This window comes from Trichosurus vulpecula, chromosome 3 (genome assembly GCF_011100635.1).
Source record: "Trichosurus vulpecula isolate mTriVul1 chromosome 3, mTriVul1.pri, whole genome shotgun sequence".
In the NCBI taxonomy this organism is placed as follows: domain Eukaryota; kingdom Metazoa; phylum Chordata; class Mammalia; order Diprotodontia; family Phalangeridae; genus Trichosurus; species Trichosurus vulpecula.
In genome coordinates, this window is record NC_050575.1 from 315,290,623 (window position 1) to 315,311,088 (window position 20,466).

Sequence of the window (20,466 nt, forward strand, 5' to 3'; positions counted from 1 at the left end):
AAGCATCAGTCAAGTGACTTACCCAGGGTCACACAGCTAACACTAATAGCTAATATTCATATAGTCTTACTATGTTCTACAGTATATAGAGCACCAGGCCTGGAGTCAGGAAGACCTGAGTTCAAATCTAGCCTCATACACTTATTAGCTATAAAAGTAAAGTTGTTCAATCTTTTTATAATATAAGCCTGGTGAAATCACTCGGGAAGTACTCTGTGCATTATCTGACTCATTCTATCTTTCAAATATTCCTGATAAATTAACTCCAAGAGTCAGTACATGGAAACTAATTTTCAAACCATCCTCAGAGAAGCAATGTTGTTGTTCAGTCATGTCCCCATGTGGGGTTTTCCTGGTAAAGACATTGGTGTTGTTTGCCATTTCCTTTTCCAGCTCATTTTACAGATGAGGAAACTGAGGCAAATAGGGTTAAGTGACTTGCCCAGGGTCATACAGCTAGAGAGAGTCTGAGGTCATATTTGAACTCAGATCTCCCTGACTCTGGACCTGGTGCTCTATCCACTGTGCCACCTAGCTGTCCTGTGGCTATTTTAAAAGTTAGAAGCCCTTTTGAGCTAAGGAGCCATCTCCAAAGGGAAATTTAGAGTCCCACTTAAATCTGGAAAGGACATTTTTCCCTGTAAGAATGACCAAAGCCAGACTTCTTGTATCAGAGATACTGTTAGCCCTAATTAGAGATATTTTCAGGGCAGAGGCCACGCCCCTCAGGAGAAAGGATCAATAAACTGATAGAGCATCTTAAAAGAATGTTTCTTGCTTTGATGAAGGGGAGCCTGGAATTACATGACAAGCACGTTTGCAAAACCTCAAGACCCAATATAGTGCTGGTGAGACTACTCTACAGCAAAAAGGAGAAAAGCCTTCTGACTTCATAGTCAGATTCATGAATGCACAGATTAATCAGAGAGGTTCAATGGCCCCAGAGAAAGTGGTTTAAGTCAAATGCCAACAAACGCAGAGCTCTGATAAACAACCCTGAATGGTACCTGTGCTTTAATTAGTCTTGAATCCCAAATCCTGCCCCCATGATTAACAGAGGTGAGGCAAATACTGACAGAGATGGAGGACCACAGTATCTCTGCAAAGAAAGGCTCAACCAAGATTCACTTAGCAACATCTTCTTGGGTGTGGACCGTAAAAGCAAAGCAAGGGAATTGTGGAATGTGGATTGGAAGTCAGCTGCCCACAGATCAGATGAGAAATAGAAGAGTGGACAAAGCTGTTCTCTGTGGAAAGATTAAAAAAAAAAGACATGGGGAAATCGGCATCCAGAAAAGGAAATGGGGCCGGGAGAGGAGGTCACTTGAAACTCCAAGAACAGTGAAAAGACTGTGGGTCTATTACACATGGACTCACAGGACCCTGCTCAAAGGTGGCAGAGAAGATTGAGGATGTGGTTTCACCACTGTTCTTGACAGTGGATCTCAAGCGATTGTTATAATCCAATCATTCTATTAGAGGCATCAGAGGGAAAGGGCATTACTGGCATTGAAGGGGCTTAGACTTGGTGGTTCACAATATGTGAACTGAGAATTACCAGAAGAGCAGGCTGATTTTCAAAGAGGAGCTAGAGACCAAATTGCTAACATTCGCTGGATTATGGAGAAAACACGGGAGTTCCAGAAAAAAAAAACATCTACTTCTGTTTCATTGACTACACTAAACCCTTTGGCTGTGTGGATCACAACACAATGTGGCGAATCCTCAGAGATGGGAGTATCTGTCTCTTAAGGAATCTGTATTCAGGCCAAGAAGCAACAGATAGAACCGAACATGAAACAATAGAATGGTTTTAGATTAGGAAAGGAGTATGACAAGGCTGTATATTGTCACCTTATTTATTTGGTACATCATATAAAATGTCAGGCTGGATGAATCAAAAGCCAGAATCAAGGTCGCTGGGAGAAATATCAACAATGGCAGATACGTAGACATATGTAGACAATACCACTCTGAAAGTATAGAATTAAGAAGCCTCTTGATGAGAAAGCAGAAAAGCTGGCAGGGGTGGAGGTTCAAGAAAATGCACAGTTTGCTCAGCCTTGGACAACAACATGGCAGTGAGCAGCAGTGCTCGGCCAGAGAACTAGGGAACAGAAGGAACTGGGGCCCAACACCAAGGAGTCAGAAAGTGGGTGATAAGGGAATATAATGGGGATGGAGGGGAAAGACAGAAATTACTGAAGATCTCAGGAGGAAGAAAATTCAGTTAAAAATCTTGAGCACACAAAGATTAAATAAATAGAGAAAATACGAATGAGAAGGAATATGACCTCTAGATCAGCCAAACTAGTTCAAATATCTCTGAATAAATATTGCATGACAAAGGAAAACAAATCAATGTCTGATAAGGCAGAGAACACTGTGGATTGCCCAGAGAGCATGGAACCACAGCAGAATATTTCCAAATGGATCAAGAGAGAAATAAGAGTCATGAAAGGAGAACTTATTTAGGCCTGCAAAGCAGAAATAATCAGCAAAATAGAAAAACTTGACTACAGTGTGGTAAACCTTACCAAAGAAACAAAGTAGAGAACAACTTGTTGAAAATGCAAATATAGTATGTGAATGTAATGGAATACTATTATTCTATAAGAAATGATGAGAAGGATGACTTCAGAAAAACCTGGAAAGACTTGTATGAACTGATGCTGAGTGAAGTGAGCAGAACCAGAAGAACATTGTACACAGTAACAGCCACAGTGTGAGACGACTGACTTTGATAGACTTAGCTCTTCTCAGCAATGCAAGGACCTAAAACAACTCCAAATGATTCATGATGGAAAATGATATCTGCATCCAGAGAAAGAACTATGGAGTCTGAATGCAGATCGAAGCATACTATTTGTTCTCTTTTTTTGTTTTGTTTTTTCTTTCTCATGGTTCTTCCCATTCATTCTAACTCTTCTATACAACCTGAGTAACATGAAAATATGTTTAATAAGAACCTATATGTAGAGCTTATATTGGATTGCATGACGTGTTGGGGGGGGGGGAAGGAAAGGGGCCAAGAAAATTTAAAACTTTTGGAAGCGATGTTAAAAACTAAAAATAAATCAATTTATAAAAAAGAAAATAAAGAAGAGAAACAAAAGGCAATAAGATCAAAAGAAAACATAATCTCTTTACAAGCAAAGTGTATCGCTCTTGAAGGCAAGTTGTATAGAGACAATTTAAGAATTATAGGGCTCCCAGAAGAAGATAAATCAAAAAACCCGAACACCATGATACAGGAAAACTGCCCAAAACTTCTGAACACAGAAAAATAAGAGTTAATCAAAATAATACACAGATGGCCACCAGAAAAACCCTAAGCTGCCAACTCTAAGATGCATACGTCTCAAACTGAACAACGCCAATGACAAATAACAAATTCTGCAAGTGACCAGGACACTTTGAAATGTGAGGGAAAGGAAAATTGAACAACAGAAGACTATTCTGCACCAAAAACTGCAGAAGGGAATGGAATACTTTGTTCCAAAGAGCAAAGAGCTCAAGATGCTCCTCAAAGTGACAGACCTACCCTGCAAAACAGCCTAATCATCAATGAAAATAAGATGGATATCCAATAAAAGAAAGGCATTTGAAACATTTCTACATAGAAAGCCAGGTGTGAGTAGCTTGCTTGTTTTGTAAACACCCATGACAACAGAAATACAAGAAAGGTGAGCAAATGTAGCAAATATAGCAACCAAGGAAAGCTGCATGAGTAATGAAATAAATTATCCCAGAAAAAGGAGGGGAAAAAAGCTATAAAGAGAAAGACACCTATGGATCAACAACAGCAACGAAATAACAACAGAGGGACCTTTAAGGAATTTCTTTCTAAAAGGACACAAGGAGACAAGAGTGAAAGCAGATCTTGAATAGAAGCGATGGTGGAAGAATAGGCCTGAATCAGCATGGACTAAAGCTTACAACACCTCCATTCACAGGAGAATCTGTGTTTTCTGTAGGACTAAACGGCAGACTAGGAAGGTGCATAAAAGGGGAGAGAGGAGGAAGAAGCTAGAGAGGAATGTGTGATATACCCTAATCACATCAATGGGAAAATAACTCCTATAATCCTTCAGAAAGATGAGGGCCCACAGGAGAACGAGTGATGTGGCAAAAGAAAAAGAGGCAAAGAAAGAGGACGATTTCAATCTAGTGGTAAAAGCAGGGCCCTCTGAAGTATGCTCCTATAAGGGGAGAGGGATGCTACAACGGGAGTTGAGGATTTCATAATGGATATAATCTACAGGGATTTGGTGCTTGGAGAAATTACTACTTCTAAGTGATATTGTGCCTCCATGAACAGCATCCTATCTCAGAAGAAGAGGTAGCAACTGACATTGAGAAGGCTAGAAGGACATGGAACCAGAGAGGAGATTTTATGGCAAATGGAAAAAAAAGTATTATGGGGAGGACCAGAAGTAGTAATGAACTGCACAATCAGGGACAAAAAAAGTTTCTACCATGGGGCAATATATCTGTCTTCTCTATCTCTTCCAGCGAGTGCTATCTATAAAAGAAAGACACAACAGAAAAAAGGAAGCGGGGAGAAAGATTTACAAAACATTAACATAGAAAATGTATAGAAGAGGGAACTCAAAATAGGTACCTTGGAAACTTTAATTCCATGAGGAACAAAAAGACTAAAGAAGGAATGAATAAATTTAAAGGCCATGAATCAAAGAACAAAAGTCTTGAATAGAAAGAGAAGATAATTAATGAGTAAACAAGGAAAAGAAATATTTTTAGGAAAAGATACAGCAAATGAAAAAAAACCTACAAACAAAACAAACTGAAGGCCCTGAGAGAAAGAGGGATTTTACTTGACTACTTAATTGAGAGGGAAAAAAAAGAGGGGAAGAATTAGAAAACTAGACAAAAGGAAGAAAGAAAAGAGAATCAATAGATTAGGCAAAATTTCCAAACCAGGGAAAGGAGTGACCAATAGGAAGGTGAAAGACTTGACAGTGAAGGGAAGAGACCCTATGGAAATAAGCTTGCCTTAAAGTTTGACTGGAAATAACTGGAGAAAAGAGTTATCTGTCTTTATAGAAGAAGGGGGCAGGGGGGATCTTAATTCAGGGGGGAAATGAGGCAAATGGAGGAAAATATAGACCTAGTTCTCATAACATAGGTTGAACAATTCAATAAAATGAAAAAGAATGACATATTGGATAAGACAACAAAACTCCACAAGCAAAGGTATCTGGGGTGGGGAACCTGCAGCCTCAAGGACACATGTGGCCCTCCAGGTCCTCAGATGTGGCCTTTTGACTGAATCCAAACTTCACAGAACAAATCCCCTTAATAAAAGGATTTGTTCTGTAAAACTTGGACTTAGTCAAAAGACTGGACCTAAAAGGCCGCATGTGGCCTTGAGGCCACAGGTTACCCACCCCTGCCTCAGCCTCAGACAAAATAAAAAGAGGGGCTTGAAGAATATTTACTATGCATCAGGTTATTCCAAAAAAGTCAATGCTATGATCATGCAACAAGACAAAGCATAAGCAAAAAGTCAAAACCTGAAAAGAAATAAACAAGGAAACCACATTATGTTGAAAGATACCATAGACAACAAACTAATGATATTAAACTTATGTGCTCCGCATGTCTTAGTATTTAAATTCATAAAGGAAACTTTAATTGAATTACAAGAAGACATAAACAGTAATACAATAATAGTAGGAAACTTTAGTGTCCCTCTCTCTGGTTTGTACAAATCTAACAGAATGCTAAATAAATAGTCTAAAATGTTGTAGGATAAATGATTCTATTCTCAGTGTATGCATTCCCTTCCAATATCTAATCTAACAAAGGCAGAGATTTGAGTACAAGCTACTCAAGGAAATTCTGGCTTTGTCAGGTGTCAAGAAATCTAGTACTACAATGATCCAAGACCATTCTGAAGGACTTATGATGAAAAATTGCTATCCATCCCCAGAGAAAGAACTGATGGTATCTGAATACGGATTGAAGCATACTTTTTTAAACTTTATTTTTCTTGAGTTTTTTTGTTTATGTTTTCTTTTACAATCTATTATGGATATGTTTTGCATGATTACACATGTATAACCTATATAAAATTTCTAGCCTGCTCAGTGTGGGTGGGAGAGTAAGAAGGCCTGAAGGGAGAGAACTTGGAACTTAAAGTTTTAAAAGCAAATTTTTTAAAATTTTAAAATGTAATTTTTCTGGAAATTTTAAAAATTGTTTTTACATGTACCTGGGGAAAAATAAAACACTAAATAAAAATTTTAAAAGCAAAAAACAAACGAAAAAGAAAGACTAGTACAAGACCTTACTATCCGTAAGGAGGCCTGAACCACCTATACTGTTGAACATATTAGGGACTCTAAGACCAGAACAAAAATCTCAGTGCACTCAATTTGTGATATTTCTACTACATTGGTACAACTCAGGTCTGATGCCACTGGCTTTGCATCATACTGACTTGTGTTTGGGTGAGAACTACTTGTATCTCTTGACTTGTGCTTTGGAGTTTCAGAGAATGGAAATGACACACGGACTCACAACATCTCAAAACTGAGAGAAAATCTGAAAGAAGCCTATCAATTAGCCATCACTTTGACTCAGAAGAGCACAGACAGGAACAAATGATTATGTGAGGACCAAGTATATTGTCAAGATCTCCAATATGGAAACAGTTCTGGTGGGAAAACTAGGAATTCAAAGGACACAAAAGTTAGAAGATCGATGAAAAATTAACTCATATAAAACTATTGAAAAACTAGGCGACTTGCCTGCTCACAGAAAGTGGAAAGAGCCCTAGAAAGATGATTCACCACAACCATTTATTGCCCATAGGAGAGTTAGCTGGATTTTTTGATGAGCAGGTGAAAAGTGATGGACACTTATCTAGGTGGTCTCTGAGCAAGAAACACTGACCACCAGGTATACAAAGGCTCTCTGAACAAGACATTGGTTCAGAAAGTTTTTGTTTCCAATGAAGGAGATATTATGTACCATTGCTTAGATAGAACCTTGGCCGTAGAGACTACTAGGGCACAGAAACAACCCAAGGGGCATGGAGGAGAAGGGGAAAAAGAGCAACAAGATTCATTAAATCTCAGATCTGAAATTTACCTTTGTGCTCAGTCAATTCTATCAAACAGGGAGTGGCGAAGTAACAGCTATTCACATTTAATACTATACTTCAAGGTTCACAAAGAATTTTCTTCACAATGTCCCACTAAGGTTAATTGTGCGAAGTCTTTAACATCATTTTCCAGATAGGGAAATTAGAGTATCTACTCACGGGCACAAAATTATTAAGTGTCTGAGGTGAGATTCAAATCTTCTGACATCCAAGTTCAATATACTTTCCACTATGCTACACTGACTTTCTGGGAAGAGAAAAATGGGGGGAAAGGTACATAAAGAAAAAAGAGAGAATAGAATGGTGTATGTGGTAGGATGCAGTAGGGTCTTACCAAAAATTGATCGAGGAGCCCTTCCAAAAATAGGCAACAATGGAGATGTTTACTCCTTCAAGGCAGAGAGGGTTTTATTTTTATTTTCAAATTTCCAGTGCCTTGCACGTAGTATTTGGTTGAATTGAATGGATGGGATTGCTACTCACGTCCATGATAGTGTCAGAGTATTCTATGTATTTCCATGATCTTTGGATGCCATCAGCTGGTCAGACATGGAGATACAGTTGAGTTTACCTCCAATCCCAGCTTTGCAAATGAACAAAGTCAAAGGTTCATTAGAAGGGCTCTGTGAGAAGAAAGCTGGGTTCTTGCAAAGACTTTCACATCCTGCCTTTGCCACTAGTTAGGTGACCTCAGACATTTTACATTACTTTTCTATTCCTTGGTTCCTATAAAATGAGGGGATAGAGACCGGCAAAGTGGATACAGTATTGGACTTAGCACCAGGAAGATGTTGGTTCAAATCCTGCCTCTGAAACAAGGTGACCCTGCGCAAGTTTCTTCTTAACCCCCTTCTCATCCTCAGTTTCCTCACCTGTAAAAAGAAGGGACTCAATTAGATGGCCCCTAAACTCCTTTCCAGTTCTTGATCTGTGTTTCTGTGTTCTCTAGGCTCCTTTCTGTTCGTCATACTCTGTTCTAATGAGGAAGCTGAGGTCTGAATAGATTGTTACTTGCCTGGCATCACATGGCTAAGCATCATAACCAAGATTTGAACACAGACTTCTGACTCCAACACGCTGCTTGGCAGAGGAGAGCAGATCTGCCAGGGAGCAGCCAGAAGAAATAAGAAAAAGTCAAGAGGAAAGTAAGGGATTAAATTTCCAGAAGCTGTAACCACAAAGGGAAGACATGAGGAAGCAAACAATCTAAACTGAACAAAATACTTCAAGGCAGAGTACAATGGTACCATCACCCACTTCCCTGTGCTCAAAACTAGACAAGGAATGTGTGTGTGTGTGTGTGTGTGTGTGTGTGTGTTTGTATATGTGTGTGTGTACACATATATGTCAGGCCACTCATCTACCAGTTTAGCACCCTACCAAAAAAAAAAAAGAAAGATGCCCAGGCAGTACTAAGTTCCCTGGTGATTGACCAGATAGGTTGTGATGTATGGTCTGGGACTGGCTAGAATTAGTAAATTAGGTAAATTCATACTTACTCATGCAAAGCCAAGACCACTCAGGAAACAGTGATTTCTAAGATGAGACTACACTTTTTTTTTTTCTTGCAAGGTTGCCCACAGTTTCTTTTGAGATGTCAACAAATCTTACTTGAGCCTTAGAGGACCCAACTGGCCACCATTAAATATCAATTGTCATGCTCTGAAGTCTTTCTAATTCCCTAGGGAAAATAATCAGTGAGAAATTTAGAAATTAAAGAAAAGTCAAAAGCACTTGCCCCAAGAATAGGGAAATAGTAACAGTTTAAACTGGCTAACTCCCAAGGAGCAAGAAATAAGTCAGTGAAAGGGGATAAGAGTGAAGAAACATTAGGTTTAACTCCATTCACAGTTCAGTCAAGACCAAACCTATTTGTTTGTAGATGTTCTGATACATATGTAATCTCATTAACCCAGATAATTCCCTGGTTTGTAGTTTTCCCACACCTTCTCATCCTGTACATTTCTCGTCCAATTGCTGGAGGCAATTCCTCTCCTTTGAATAATTCAAATACAAAACGGTTTGATTGGGATTAAAAGGGTTTAACAACCTGGCCCTGTCTTAACTTTGCTCCTTACTTAACTTTGTCTTCTTACACCTTACTCCCTGCCTTCAGTTCCAGGACAATGGCCTTCTTTGCTTTTCCACAAACAAGGCGTTTTCTGCCTGAGGACCTCCCTGGCTTCCTCTAAGTCCCAACTAAAATCCCATTTTTTACTGTAAATCTTTCCCAACCCCTCTTAATTACAGTGCTTTCTCTCTGTTAATTATTTCCTATTTATCTCATTTATAGTTTGCCTAGTAGATATTTGCTTGTTGTCTCACCTATTAGATTGTAAACTCCTTGAGGACCTCTTTTTGTATCCTCAATGCTTAGCACAGTACCTGGAAAATAATAGGAGCTTAATAAATGTTTATTGATTGATTGATTCAGGGATACAAGTACAACTATCTGTTATTTCCTGTTCTTATGATAGGACTGGTCTACCTCCCTTGTTGACCATATATGCTTGATAATGTCTTTGTAAACTTTGGGTTAAATTCTCCCACTTGTCATGAAGAGGCTAGGTCGACTTTGAATACTTCTCACTTATTTGGCCTATATCCTTCCAGCTAGGTGGAACCTGGGAATATCAGTATGTGACAATCCTTCAAGTGAGGCCACTGGCTCCATCAATAAGCACTCAGGCTCACAAGGCATCGGATGTTAGAACAGTTTTATTTACAAAGCATGTGACGTAGAAGGAATTTGTATCTGAGCAAAACCAAATGCATGTCTGAAGGTCAGCTTTTAAAATATAGAGTGTCATCATCAAAAGGTCCATCATCCTTCAGGGAGCCATAGAATATCCAATTTATAGTACTATTCCTGTGTGTGAGGTCACAACAAGGGAGAAGGACTTGGAATTTGCTCCTTCATTCTGGTGCTCTGCTCTGCATTGACCCTTCATCAGTTTCTCTCCTCTAGCATTGTGCTCCCTATCAGTGCTGTGTACTCCATTGAGGGCAGCTCCCCTCTGGTCAGTGCATTGCCACTTGTGCTTGGGCCATTCCCCATTTCGGACAAGGGACATGGGCTCTTCTCCTTGCTCTCATTGTCTTCCTCTCCCAGTAAGGATTATGGGTCCTTACACCTATCAGTGTCCTCTGCTCTGCTTTGCTGCTCCCTCCTGTTCAGATCTCCTTCAGGGGTTGGTGCCAGATCTGGAGCAATTGGACTACGGAGGAATTATAATGAAACCTCAGTTGATCATGCAACAGCTCTTCAAAGGTCAGACATCAAGTGCCTCCAGCCTATTTGAAACTGATTATTTTATACCCAGTTCCCATAGCTCCATTCTCTACACATGGAGTCTCCTTACTTGGCTATGAGATTACTTAAATGGGTTTCTGCCTCTCACTACACACCAACAAAACAAGCCCACAACCATTTTCTGCCTCTTTCTCCCAGCATTTAGGTGGTATGCCCTTTATCCATGTCAATAATCCTCAACCCAGTCTTAGAAATTCAAAGTAATACTACCCTCTCCTCCACCCAGTCTGTCTCTGTCTCTCCTTATCTCAGTCTTTGTTCATGTCTCTATCTTTCTATGTGTCTCTCTCCTCATCTTTCTGCATCCCATATTCCTACAGAGTAAGGCCATGTAAATTACCTCAGGACTATGTCACAAAGAAGTCACCTATTCCAAACACCCTATAAATAACAGGGAGGAAGCAACCCCTCTTTACATCTTTCATGCTTTTTCTAACGAATAAGTCATTACGTTGTTGGGAAATAAGTGGGTTTTGAATTTTATTTTTATATTATCTTTATTTCCAAATGTTTTTCCTTTTTTACCTCGAGGAGTCATTCTTTGTAACCAAAAAATTTTAAAAAAAAGTAATTCAACAATACATCAACTAAGACTAACAGCATTTGCACACTCATAGTCTCACTTATACAGAGAAGGAGGAAAATGCATTTTATCATTTCTTCTCTGGGGCCAAGCTTTGTCATTACAATTATACAGCATTCAGGGTTAGTTTCTCTGGGGTAGAAGGTATTGTTTCTGTTCTTTCCATTTACTTTGTTGTAGCCATTTGTACATATTATTTTTCTCATTCTGATTACTTTGTTCTGAATCAGTGCATATAAGTTTTCCCAAACGTCTCTGGATTCTCCATATTCATCATATCTTAAGGCACAGTAAAATTCTGTTACATTCATGTCCCACAACTGGTTTAGCCATTCCCCAATCAAAGATAATGAGCTTTGTCTGCAATGCTTTGCTAATGCAAAAAGTGGTTCTATGACTATTTTGATTCCTATGGTACCATTCTTTCTTTGCCTACTTCAAGGTATATATCTAGCCATGTGTCAAAGCATTTTGGTCACTTTCTTCACATAATTCTAAATTACTTTCCAGAATGATTGGACCAATTGGTTCAATGCTATCCATAGTTCATTAGTATACTTAAGTTCCCACAACCCTGCCAACATTGACTATTCCCATCTTCTTTTGTCTTTGACAGTTTTCTAGGTATGAGGTAAAACCTCACAGTTGTTTTGATTTGTATTTCTCTCATTATTAGTGATTTGGAACAATCTTTCAAATGATTGTTAATAATTTGCAATTCTTCTGAGAACTATTTATCTCTTTTGACCACTTGTGCATAGGGGAATAGCTCTTGGTATTATATATGGTATTAATATATATATATATATATATATATATATATATATATATATATATATACACATATATATATATATATACTATTTCTATATATACATACACAAACACACACATATCTTTGATATTAGATCCATACCAGATTCTTAGTGCAAAGAATTTTTCCCAGTTGATTGCTTCCCTTTTGATTTTTGTAACCTTAATTTTTTCTCATGTTTTCCAATTTCATGTAATTTAGATTGTTGTTAATCTCTTGTGATCTCTATCCCATGTTTGTTTAAATTTTTTTTCCCTTCCCTTCTACCCCAGCCGTAGTTGTAAAAGGTACCTGTATTGGCAATCAAAATGGGCTCTTAGCACTTAATTCAACCAAGTGCCTTGAAGAGTTTGGCCTTTATTTCCTTGATTAAATTAGGAGTCCTTGATGACCTCCTTGCCTCAGGGAAAACCTAGTTTACATGGGTTTGAGTGACATGTTTGTGACATGACAGGCTTTTAGACCACATGGGTTTAAGTCACATTCTTGTGACGATTTTAGGTAACGTGGGTGAGTTGCATGTGTGACTCACCCTTGACCCTGAAAAAGATATAAAACCAGGGGTTGGCTTTCACTTTTTCAGAGCTCTGACCCACAGCTGTGGTGGCATGCGTGACTCTAGGCCAGCCCTTGTCGAGCTTCTGGCTGAACTCAGATGTTGATAACTATGAATTGTATTTGGTCCGTCTATTGATATTTGTAATTTGTTTGTATTTGCTCTGAAGTTCAGGGTGCTGGCTTTTTCCCCTGAACTAAGTGAATGTTATTTGTATACTAGATTAAAGTAAACTTGTCAACCCCTTAACGCTGCTTTCCTTAGTAAAGCAGATCAAAAGAACCTGGGCTTGCAGCATTCTGTGATCTGGTTGTTGTTGGTTTTACACTCCCACAGCAGCTGCTAGCCTAATTGTTGCAACAGTACCTGATCTAGTTTGCTTCTAATTTTTAAATGGTGTGACCTTTAATATTCAGGTCATGTTTTGATAACATCATCATTGTAAAAATTAATAACTTCAAAAGACTTGAGAATTCTGACCAACAATGAATCCAGAGGACCAATGATAAAGAATACCTCCCACCTGCTGAGAGCTGTAATATACTAAATGTACAGAATGAGAAATGCATTTTTAGACATAGCCAATATGGCTATTTGTTTTGTTTTACTATGCATTTTTGTTAAGAGTTTTGTTTTCCTTTTCTTTCTTTTCTTTTTTTTTTTTAGTAAGAGACAAATGAAAGGGAGAAAAATGAGTAGTTTTTAATTGAAAAAGTTTAATAAAAAATTCAGATCATATATCCATTTTGAACTTATTGTAGTATACATTGTAGGATGTTGGTATAAACCTGATTTCTGCCTAGCTGCTTTCTAGTTTTCCCAGTTTTTCTAGTTTACTAGTCAAATGGTAATTTCTTCCTAATACAATTTATGCTCTTGAATTTACTGAACAGTGAATTGAGTTCAATTGTTTCTAATTCTAATTCTGTCTCACCTCATTGTTTCCATGGATCTATTGTGTTTTTTTAGCCCATACCAAATAGTTTTGATGACACTGCTATATAAGGTCTGGAAGTATCATTGGGGATAGAAGTCTTAAAAGACTATGATAATCATCATCAATCAGAGGAGATGACAATAATTATTAGGTGTTTAAGATTTCTTTTTTCTTTTCAGGGGGCGGGAGGTGGGGTGGGGTATTTTAAGTCCCTGTTTCCTTGTAGTTACATAGCAGTCAGAACACTTAGAAAACCTTGAAAAAGAGTTGCGTGATTATTTCACATATAGCAGGACAAGGAAAGGTGAGAAATTAATTCATAATCCATAGTTGGCTTAAGAGGAAGGGAGCCCGGGTCAAAGAGCTGGACCAGATGACCATGCAGACAGGTAAGTCAAGTCATGGGGATCACAAGAGAGAAGAAAGCAGAACATGGGCAACTGGCCTGGAATGGAGGAGTAATTACAGGGTTTTCACTCTGGCAAGATCATAGAAGGATCTGATTTAAAGTTGGGAGCTATCTTGGAAATCTTCAAAGAGGCGGGTAGGTGGTACAATGGATAGAGACAGTTGGCCCCAGAATCAGAAAGACCTGAGGTCAAATCTGATCTCAGTAGTTCGGCTCAGGTCTCACCAACTGTGCGACACAGAGCCTGAGCAAGGCATGGATCCTCTGACTGCCTCATCTGAAAAATGGGAATCATAGTAGCATCTAACACAGCTGTGGTGAGAATTAAATGAGATCACACTTGCAAAATGCTTTGCAAATGTGCTTTGTAAATGCTATTTTTTAATAATTTTGTAGCTAAAGCAAGGGAGGCCCAGAGATGAGAAGTGATTCATTCCATGTCACATAAGTTTGTTGTTGTTCAGTTATGTCTGACTCTTTGGGACCCCATTTGGCGTTTTCTTGGCAAAGATACTGGAGTGGTTTATCATTTCCTTCTCTAGATCATTTTACAGATGAGGAAACTGAGGCAAACAGGGTTAAGTGACTTGCCCAGGATCTGGGATTCAAACCCAAGTCTTCTGATTCCAGTGTTAGTGCTTTGTCTGCCACACCATATCAAGATGCCTGCTATGTCCCAAACCAAACTAAAGGAGAGTTTCCAGGGACAGTAAACTCTCCTGACCCTCACAAAGTGGTTAAAGAGCTGCTGACTACATAGAATGCCTGGTAAATATCCAATAGTCCTTTATAGGTGGCCCTAAGTCCTAACACAACCTGGGCATTCAACAGCAATTTTAAACAATAACCTGCTTGAAGAATTAATAGGGCAAATATTTTCTTTTAACTATTTTTATTCTCACTTCCATGAAGGAGATTGAAATATGAAATGCATTTTTCTCTTGACATTTTCTAAGGTTCTTACAAATCTCATAGTCTTCAAAGAGGGAGTAATGAGAACATCCATCTGGACAAATAGGGAGCCACCTAGAGACTCTCAGATTGGTACTACCAGGAAGTGAATAATATCATACCATATTTGGAGATGAGTATCAGTGCCACCGCCTTCTCCTGCTATATAGTTTGAGTTACAACTGATAACGAACCAGTTCTGTGGGGAGAATTTTACTTCTTCTGGCTCCCAAGGCAACCTTTTCCAACAACGAATAAAAGGTAAGTGACAACAAACCTAGATATTGGCAACAGGGCTGCATGGTATCCCAAAAGGCTAAGGCAATCTCAGGCTATGCTACCAGATAGAGTCATGGTATCCAGAATGAAGATAATAATTGCATTATTCTTTGTTATGGTTAAACCATAGCCAGAGTATTATATGTAGTTCTGGCAATATTTTAGTAAGGATATTGACAAATTGAAGTACATGGAAAGCAGTTTGAGGAGAAATTTGAGGTGACATAAAACTATGTTACTCAAAGATCCTTTGAAGGAACTAGGGATGTTCAACCTAGAAAAGAATGTTCTGGGGAGAGAGGCTAGCCATCATCAATCACTTCCAGGGCTGTGATATGGAAAAATAAGTCAATTTTTTCTGCCTGGCCCCAAAGGGAAGGACAAACAACAAGGCAGTCATTTGCTGATTTTGGTTCTATATACAGAAACATTTCCTAACAAGTAGAGTTGCCCCAAAGTACTATGGACTGCCTTTGGAGGTAAAGAGTTCCCCCCTTTCTCTGGAGATCTTTAAGTAGACATTGGATGATCTCCCATGGGGATCTCAGAGAAAGGATTCTTGTGCAGGGATGGGTTGAACTAGAGGGATGCTGAGGTTCCTTCCAGCTCAGAGTTTATATGAATCCATCCCAGTTGCAACAGAAACTCATTGCGTATTTCAAATGGATTCTCTACTCTTGGAGAAAACCATGGAGAGCTTCAGTTTCAATTCTTACTACCCATAACTGATAACTAGGTTGGTGAGGGACTTTTGTTCTCTTCTGAAAAAGAGTAATCATCCTCTGGGAAGTGCATCAGCATTTGGGTTTTCAACTATTGGGGAAAAAAAAGTGGTCTCTTAGCTGTTTTTCTTTTTTCCCCAAGTCTTCACACTAGAAAAAGGCTCACTTTTAAACACTCTCGGAGGTTTTTATGCAAATAGTTGTATAATGGGTCTATTATCTCATCATTATTATTATTTATCCTACCAAGTTGGGGCAGGCTCATTATGTGGGGTGTGACCGTCTATTTCATTTTTTTCTGAGGTAAATGAAAGTAATTTTCGTGTCTGGGTCTATAGACTTCCAGTCAATTTTCACCTTGAATAGAAGTTTGAGGCACCTTGGTAAGTGCTTCTGTAGAACTGAAGTTATACATAAATACTCTCCTGAGTCAAATGGATTGGAATAGAAATTAACATAATGAACCAAGGCAAAACCTAGGGGGGAAAGCTGAACACTGTTAATAAACACCAACTTCTTCCTCGATTAATAAACACGGAGAAGAACTTAGAGAAAAAACACTTTCTCAAATGTCTGTTGACTAGTCTGAGGTCAATACTAGCAATCACTAATGCTGGGTACACAGCTAGGGAGCTCACTAGGCTTGGAATCAGGATGACATGTTCATGAGTTCAAATCTGGCCTCAGACACTTACTAATTGTGTGATCCTGGGCAAGTCACTTAACTCTGTTTACCTCAATTTTCTCATCGATAAAATGAAATGAAGAGGGAAATAGCAAACCACTCTATTATCTGTGCCAAGAAAACCCCAAATGGGGACATAAAGAGTTGGACAAGACTGAAACAACCAAACAACAATACCAAAGCTACCAAAGCTGGAGGTATGGGGGGAAATGGCCCATTCATGGGGTACCAGCAGAATTCTGATGCTCTGTAACTATTCACAGGAAGGGTTTACCTTCCCTTTGCCCACAGGTTATCAATGGTGTCCATTTTAAGAAGGACATTGACAAGTTGGGACTCAGCAAGAGAAACGTGAACAAGATGGTAGAAGGAATATAATCCATGCCATAAGGAATCAGGTGGAAGAAATGGAGATGGTATCACGGCAAAGAGAAGACTTAGGGGGCAGGAGCAATCATAATAGTTGTGTACAAGTATTTAAAGATTATTATATGGAATAGGGACAAGTTTTACTCTTCCTGTCCTCAGATGACAGAACTAGAAGTAATGGGTAGAAGTTGCCGAGACAGATTTCAGCTCAATTAAATTAAATAATTACTAAATATTTATAAGACTAGATGTTAGGAACACAAGACAAAAAAAAACAGTCCTTGCCCTCAGGGAGCTTAAATTCTCTTTTCTAATAATTAGGGCTGAGAGCGGAAGGGACCATACTGAGAGGCAGTTAGTTCCCCCACTAATGGAAGTCTTTACACAGAGTCTGGATGATCATGTGCTATGGATCATAGCATCATGCAGCTAGAGCTGGAGGGGACTTCAGAGATCATCTAGTTCAAACTTCTTATTTTACAGGTGAGGAAACTGAGGCCTAGGGAGGTTAAATGACTTGCCCAAGGTTATACGTGTCAAGGTACAGGTCAGAGGCAGGATTTGAATACCACATTCTCTAACTCCAGAGTCAGTCCTCTGTCCACTGTATTACCCAACATATTGTAGACAAGTTTCCTGCTCAGATACAGCTTAGATTCAACAACCTCTAAGATCCTTTCCAACTCTTTAGAGATTCTGTGATCCTGAGTATTCCTTAAAATTAGTCCATGGTGTTTTCTTCTCAATGTTCACATGCACTTACTTTATTATCTTGGGAACCAGCTGCACACTTTTGTCACAGGACTTAGGCTGCAAAGCCATTCCAGTGGGATAATTTATGTTGACATTTATTTAGTCCCTATTTATTCAAGAAATAAAAGTGGGCCATTCTATGGAATAACCTGCCTGGGGTATGTATTACCTCCCCTAAAGTCCTCTTTCAATGCCTGACCATGATGTGGAGGTGTGCTCTTGAGGACTGTGCCAGTGGAAGACATGCTCTGGCAGGTCCTAATAATCTGGGAATTATTTCTATTACTGCAGAGGGCGAAACCACCCTTCTAGTCCCTCCAGCTCACAACCTAGTAGTCACCCTGGATTCTTCCCCATCTCTCACCTCCCCATATCCAAACTGTTACCAAGCCTGTTGATTTCACCTTTGCAACATCCCTCCAATAAGCCCCCTTCTCTCCTCATGAGATTTCAGAATTGCATTTTCTATCTTTTGTCTTCCACTCAGGCCATGGAAAATGCCCTTTAGGAAGGAGAAGACAGTGGCCAGCCTCCAACAGAGCCGCCCCCTAACTCCCTTCTCACTCCACCCACACAAGCCAACACAGATTTGATCGGTCACATTTTGATCAGTTTAAGTCTGACAAAGCTCTTCTCACAACACCCAGGCAAGGCAGGTGTTCTCCTCCCCATCATACAAATGAGGAAACATGCTCTTTGGTTTGAAGGGATTTGTCCGTGATTGCATTCAATTCTAGTCAATGAATGTTTATTTTAAGTACCTGCTGTGTGCAAAGCCCCTGTGTACAACTCTAGGGGTACAAAGTGAAAAAGAAGCTGCCCTTAAGGAGCTTACGTCATACTGGGGGCGGCTGGGTAGCCCGGTGGATAGAACACCGGGCCTGGGGTCAGGAAGACCTGAGTTCAGATCCGACCTGACACTCATTAGCTGTGTGACCCTGGGTAAGTTGCTTCACCTCCGTCAGCCTTAGTTTCCTCATCTATAAAACAGGCATGATAATAGCACCCAGGTGGAAAGGTTGTCATGAGGACCAAAGGAGATCATAATTGCACGGTGCCTGGTACACAGCAATCACTACATAAATGATAGTTATTATTATTATTTGCACAGATAAGTTCAATACAGTATCCGATATGGCTAGTAGCAGCACAGCTTGAATCTAAGTCTTTTTTTTTTTTGAGGCAATCCAGGTTAAATGACTTGCCCAGGATCACACAGCTAATAAGCATTTGAGGCTGGATTGGAATTCAGGTCTTCCTGACTCTAAGTATGGGGCTCTATCCACTGTGCCACCCAGCTGGGCCCCCTAAGTCTTTTAACTCACTCATTATAGTACAATCAATTAACATTTCAATAACACAACAAATATTTACCAAGTGCCTTCATTCACGGCCCTGTGCTATGCTCTGAAATTATTAATCTAGCTCTTTCCACTGCTAGGAGGGAATGTCTCCCAATTTACAAGATTAAGGAAGACTAACTATCACTTTTTTGTACTTTCAGGTTTTTATACAATGAGGAGACATTTGGGGACTTGGTGGACAGTCATTTTCTTTGCCCTGCTCTGTAGTTATCTCTCCTTGGTCAAGGCCAAAGGTACAAGACAGAGGAACAAGTCAAACAGAAAAAGCCTGCAAACCAATCGGGCCAACCCCACCACAGCCCAGCCATCAGAGATACTCCAGGGAGCTTTCATCAGGCAAGGCAGAAAGCTTTCCATTGACTTTGGGGAGGAGGGCAATAGCTACTATGAGGCCCATTACCAACTATTCCCTGATGAAATCCATTACGTTGGATGTGCCGAGTCCAATGTGACGAAGGATGTCTTCATCAGCAACTGTGTGAATGCCACCCACGCAGCCAACAAGCTGGAGCCCCTAGAAGAAAAAAACACAAATGATATTCACTCGAGAGTGCTAGAGCAATTAATAAAGGAATTATGTGCCCTCAAGCACTGTGAATTTGCGACAGAGACAGGAGCTGGCGTTAAGCTCTCATTAGACCGATCCATCATGGTCTACTTGGTGATTCTGGCTTGCTTTGTAAAACTTACAGCCTGACAAGGAGAGATGGGTAAGCAAGCCAGCCACAGGCAAAGACCAAATCATGCCAGGCTCCCTTCCTGCTCTCACAAACCCATCCCTCTCTTAAAAAAAAAACCTACCAAATAGTAGTGAGTGTTGGTGTCTCATAGGCAACATGCTTTATGATCTGACAATATCCATTCCATACTTAACATATTTCATCCTTCCCACTCTAATATCCTTCAAGATGCCTTCCTACTATGGACGTGATTCTGAATCCTCAAAGCCTAGGCCAGAAGAGTCCCAGATCTGTCAGGTTCTACCAAGATGAAAAGAATTCAAGCATTGACTCAGTGATAGGTTGTGTCTATATCCAAGGACCAGACTGGCTTAGTCCAAAGAGTCTCATTGCCAGAAGGCTGCCCACCAGATGATAACTCCTTTTGGTCACAGAAACTATTGAAGGCTGCCGACATGGTCTCAAGGGGCTACAGTCTGCCTTAGTAGGAGACCCTAATGAAACCACAGGTCTATTGTAACATCAAATGTAGACCTAACTCCAAAACAATGGCTTGTGAGCCCTTTTACAAAGACTTTGCTCCATCCACCCTGGACCAATCTCACTTGCCACTAGAGAAGGATGTTTGTGAGAATGATCAGGAAGAAGCCACAATGCTTTTAAAGAGATGCTAATAAGTACTACATTCATTTACTCTGGAACAAGATCACAGACAGTGCCATAGTATAAAAACGTCAGTACCACAAGAGATTAACCTACAGACTCCTAGTGGTCCATGAACCACAGATCGAGAGAATCCAAAGTATCAATTAAAGTAAACCTGTTATAAAGAGCGTGTCTAGGTACATAGCTACATTTATTTTTCTGGTATTGGATTGCCCACTGTTTGCAGTGTTCTTACCAAGGACAAGCTGGACTC

The 20,466-nt window shown here is 39.6% G+C and overlaps 1 protein-coding gene across 1 annotated transcript; it reads left to right on the top strand.

Moving 5' to 3' along the window:
* Positions 1-14,892: 14,892 nt before the first annotated feature.
* On the top strand, positions 14,893-19,564 carry PRND (prion like protein doppel). The gene is made up of 2 exons (XM_036750005.1): positions 14,893-14,956; positions 19,008-19,564. Exon 2 carries the CDS (start codon positions 19,019-19,021, stop codon positions 19,562-19,564), a length of 546 nt encoding a protein of 181 aa, XP_036605900.1. The 5' UTR covers positions 14,893-14,956; positions 19,008-19,018.
* Positions 19,565-20,466: the final 902 nt, after the last annotated feature.

Bases quoted from the DNA above. Each gene is read 5' to 3' on its own strand.
- PRND (XM_036750005.1), top strand. From the start codon at position 19,019: ATGAGGAGACATTTGGGGACTTGGTGGACAGTCATTTTCTTTGCCCTG.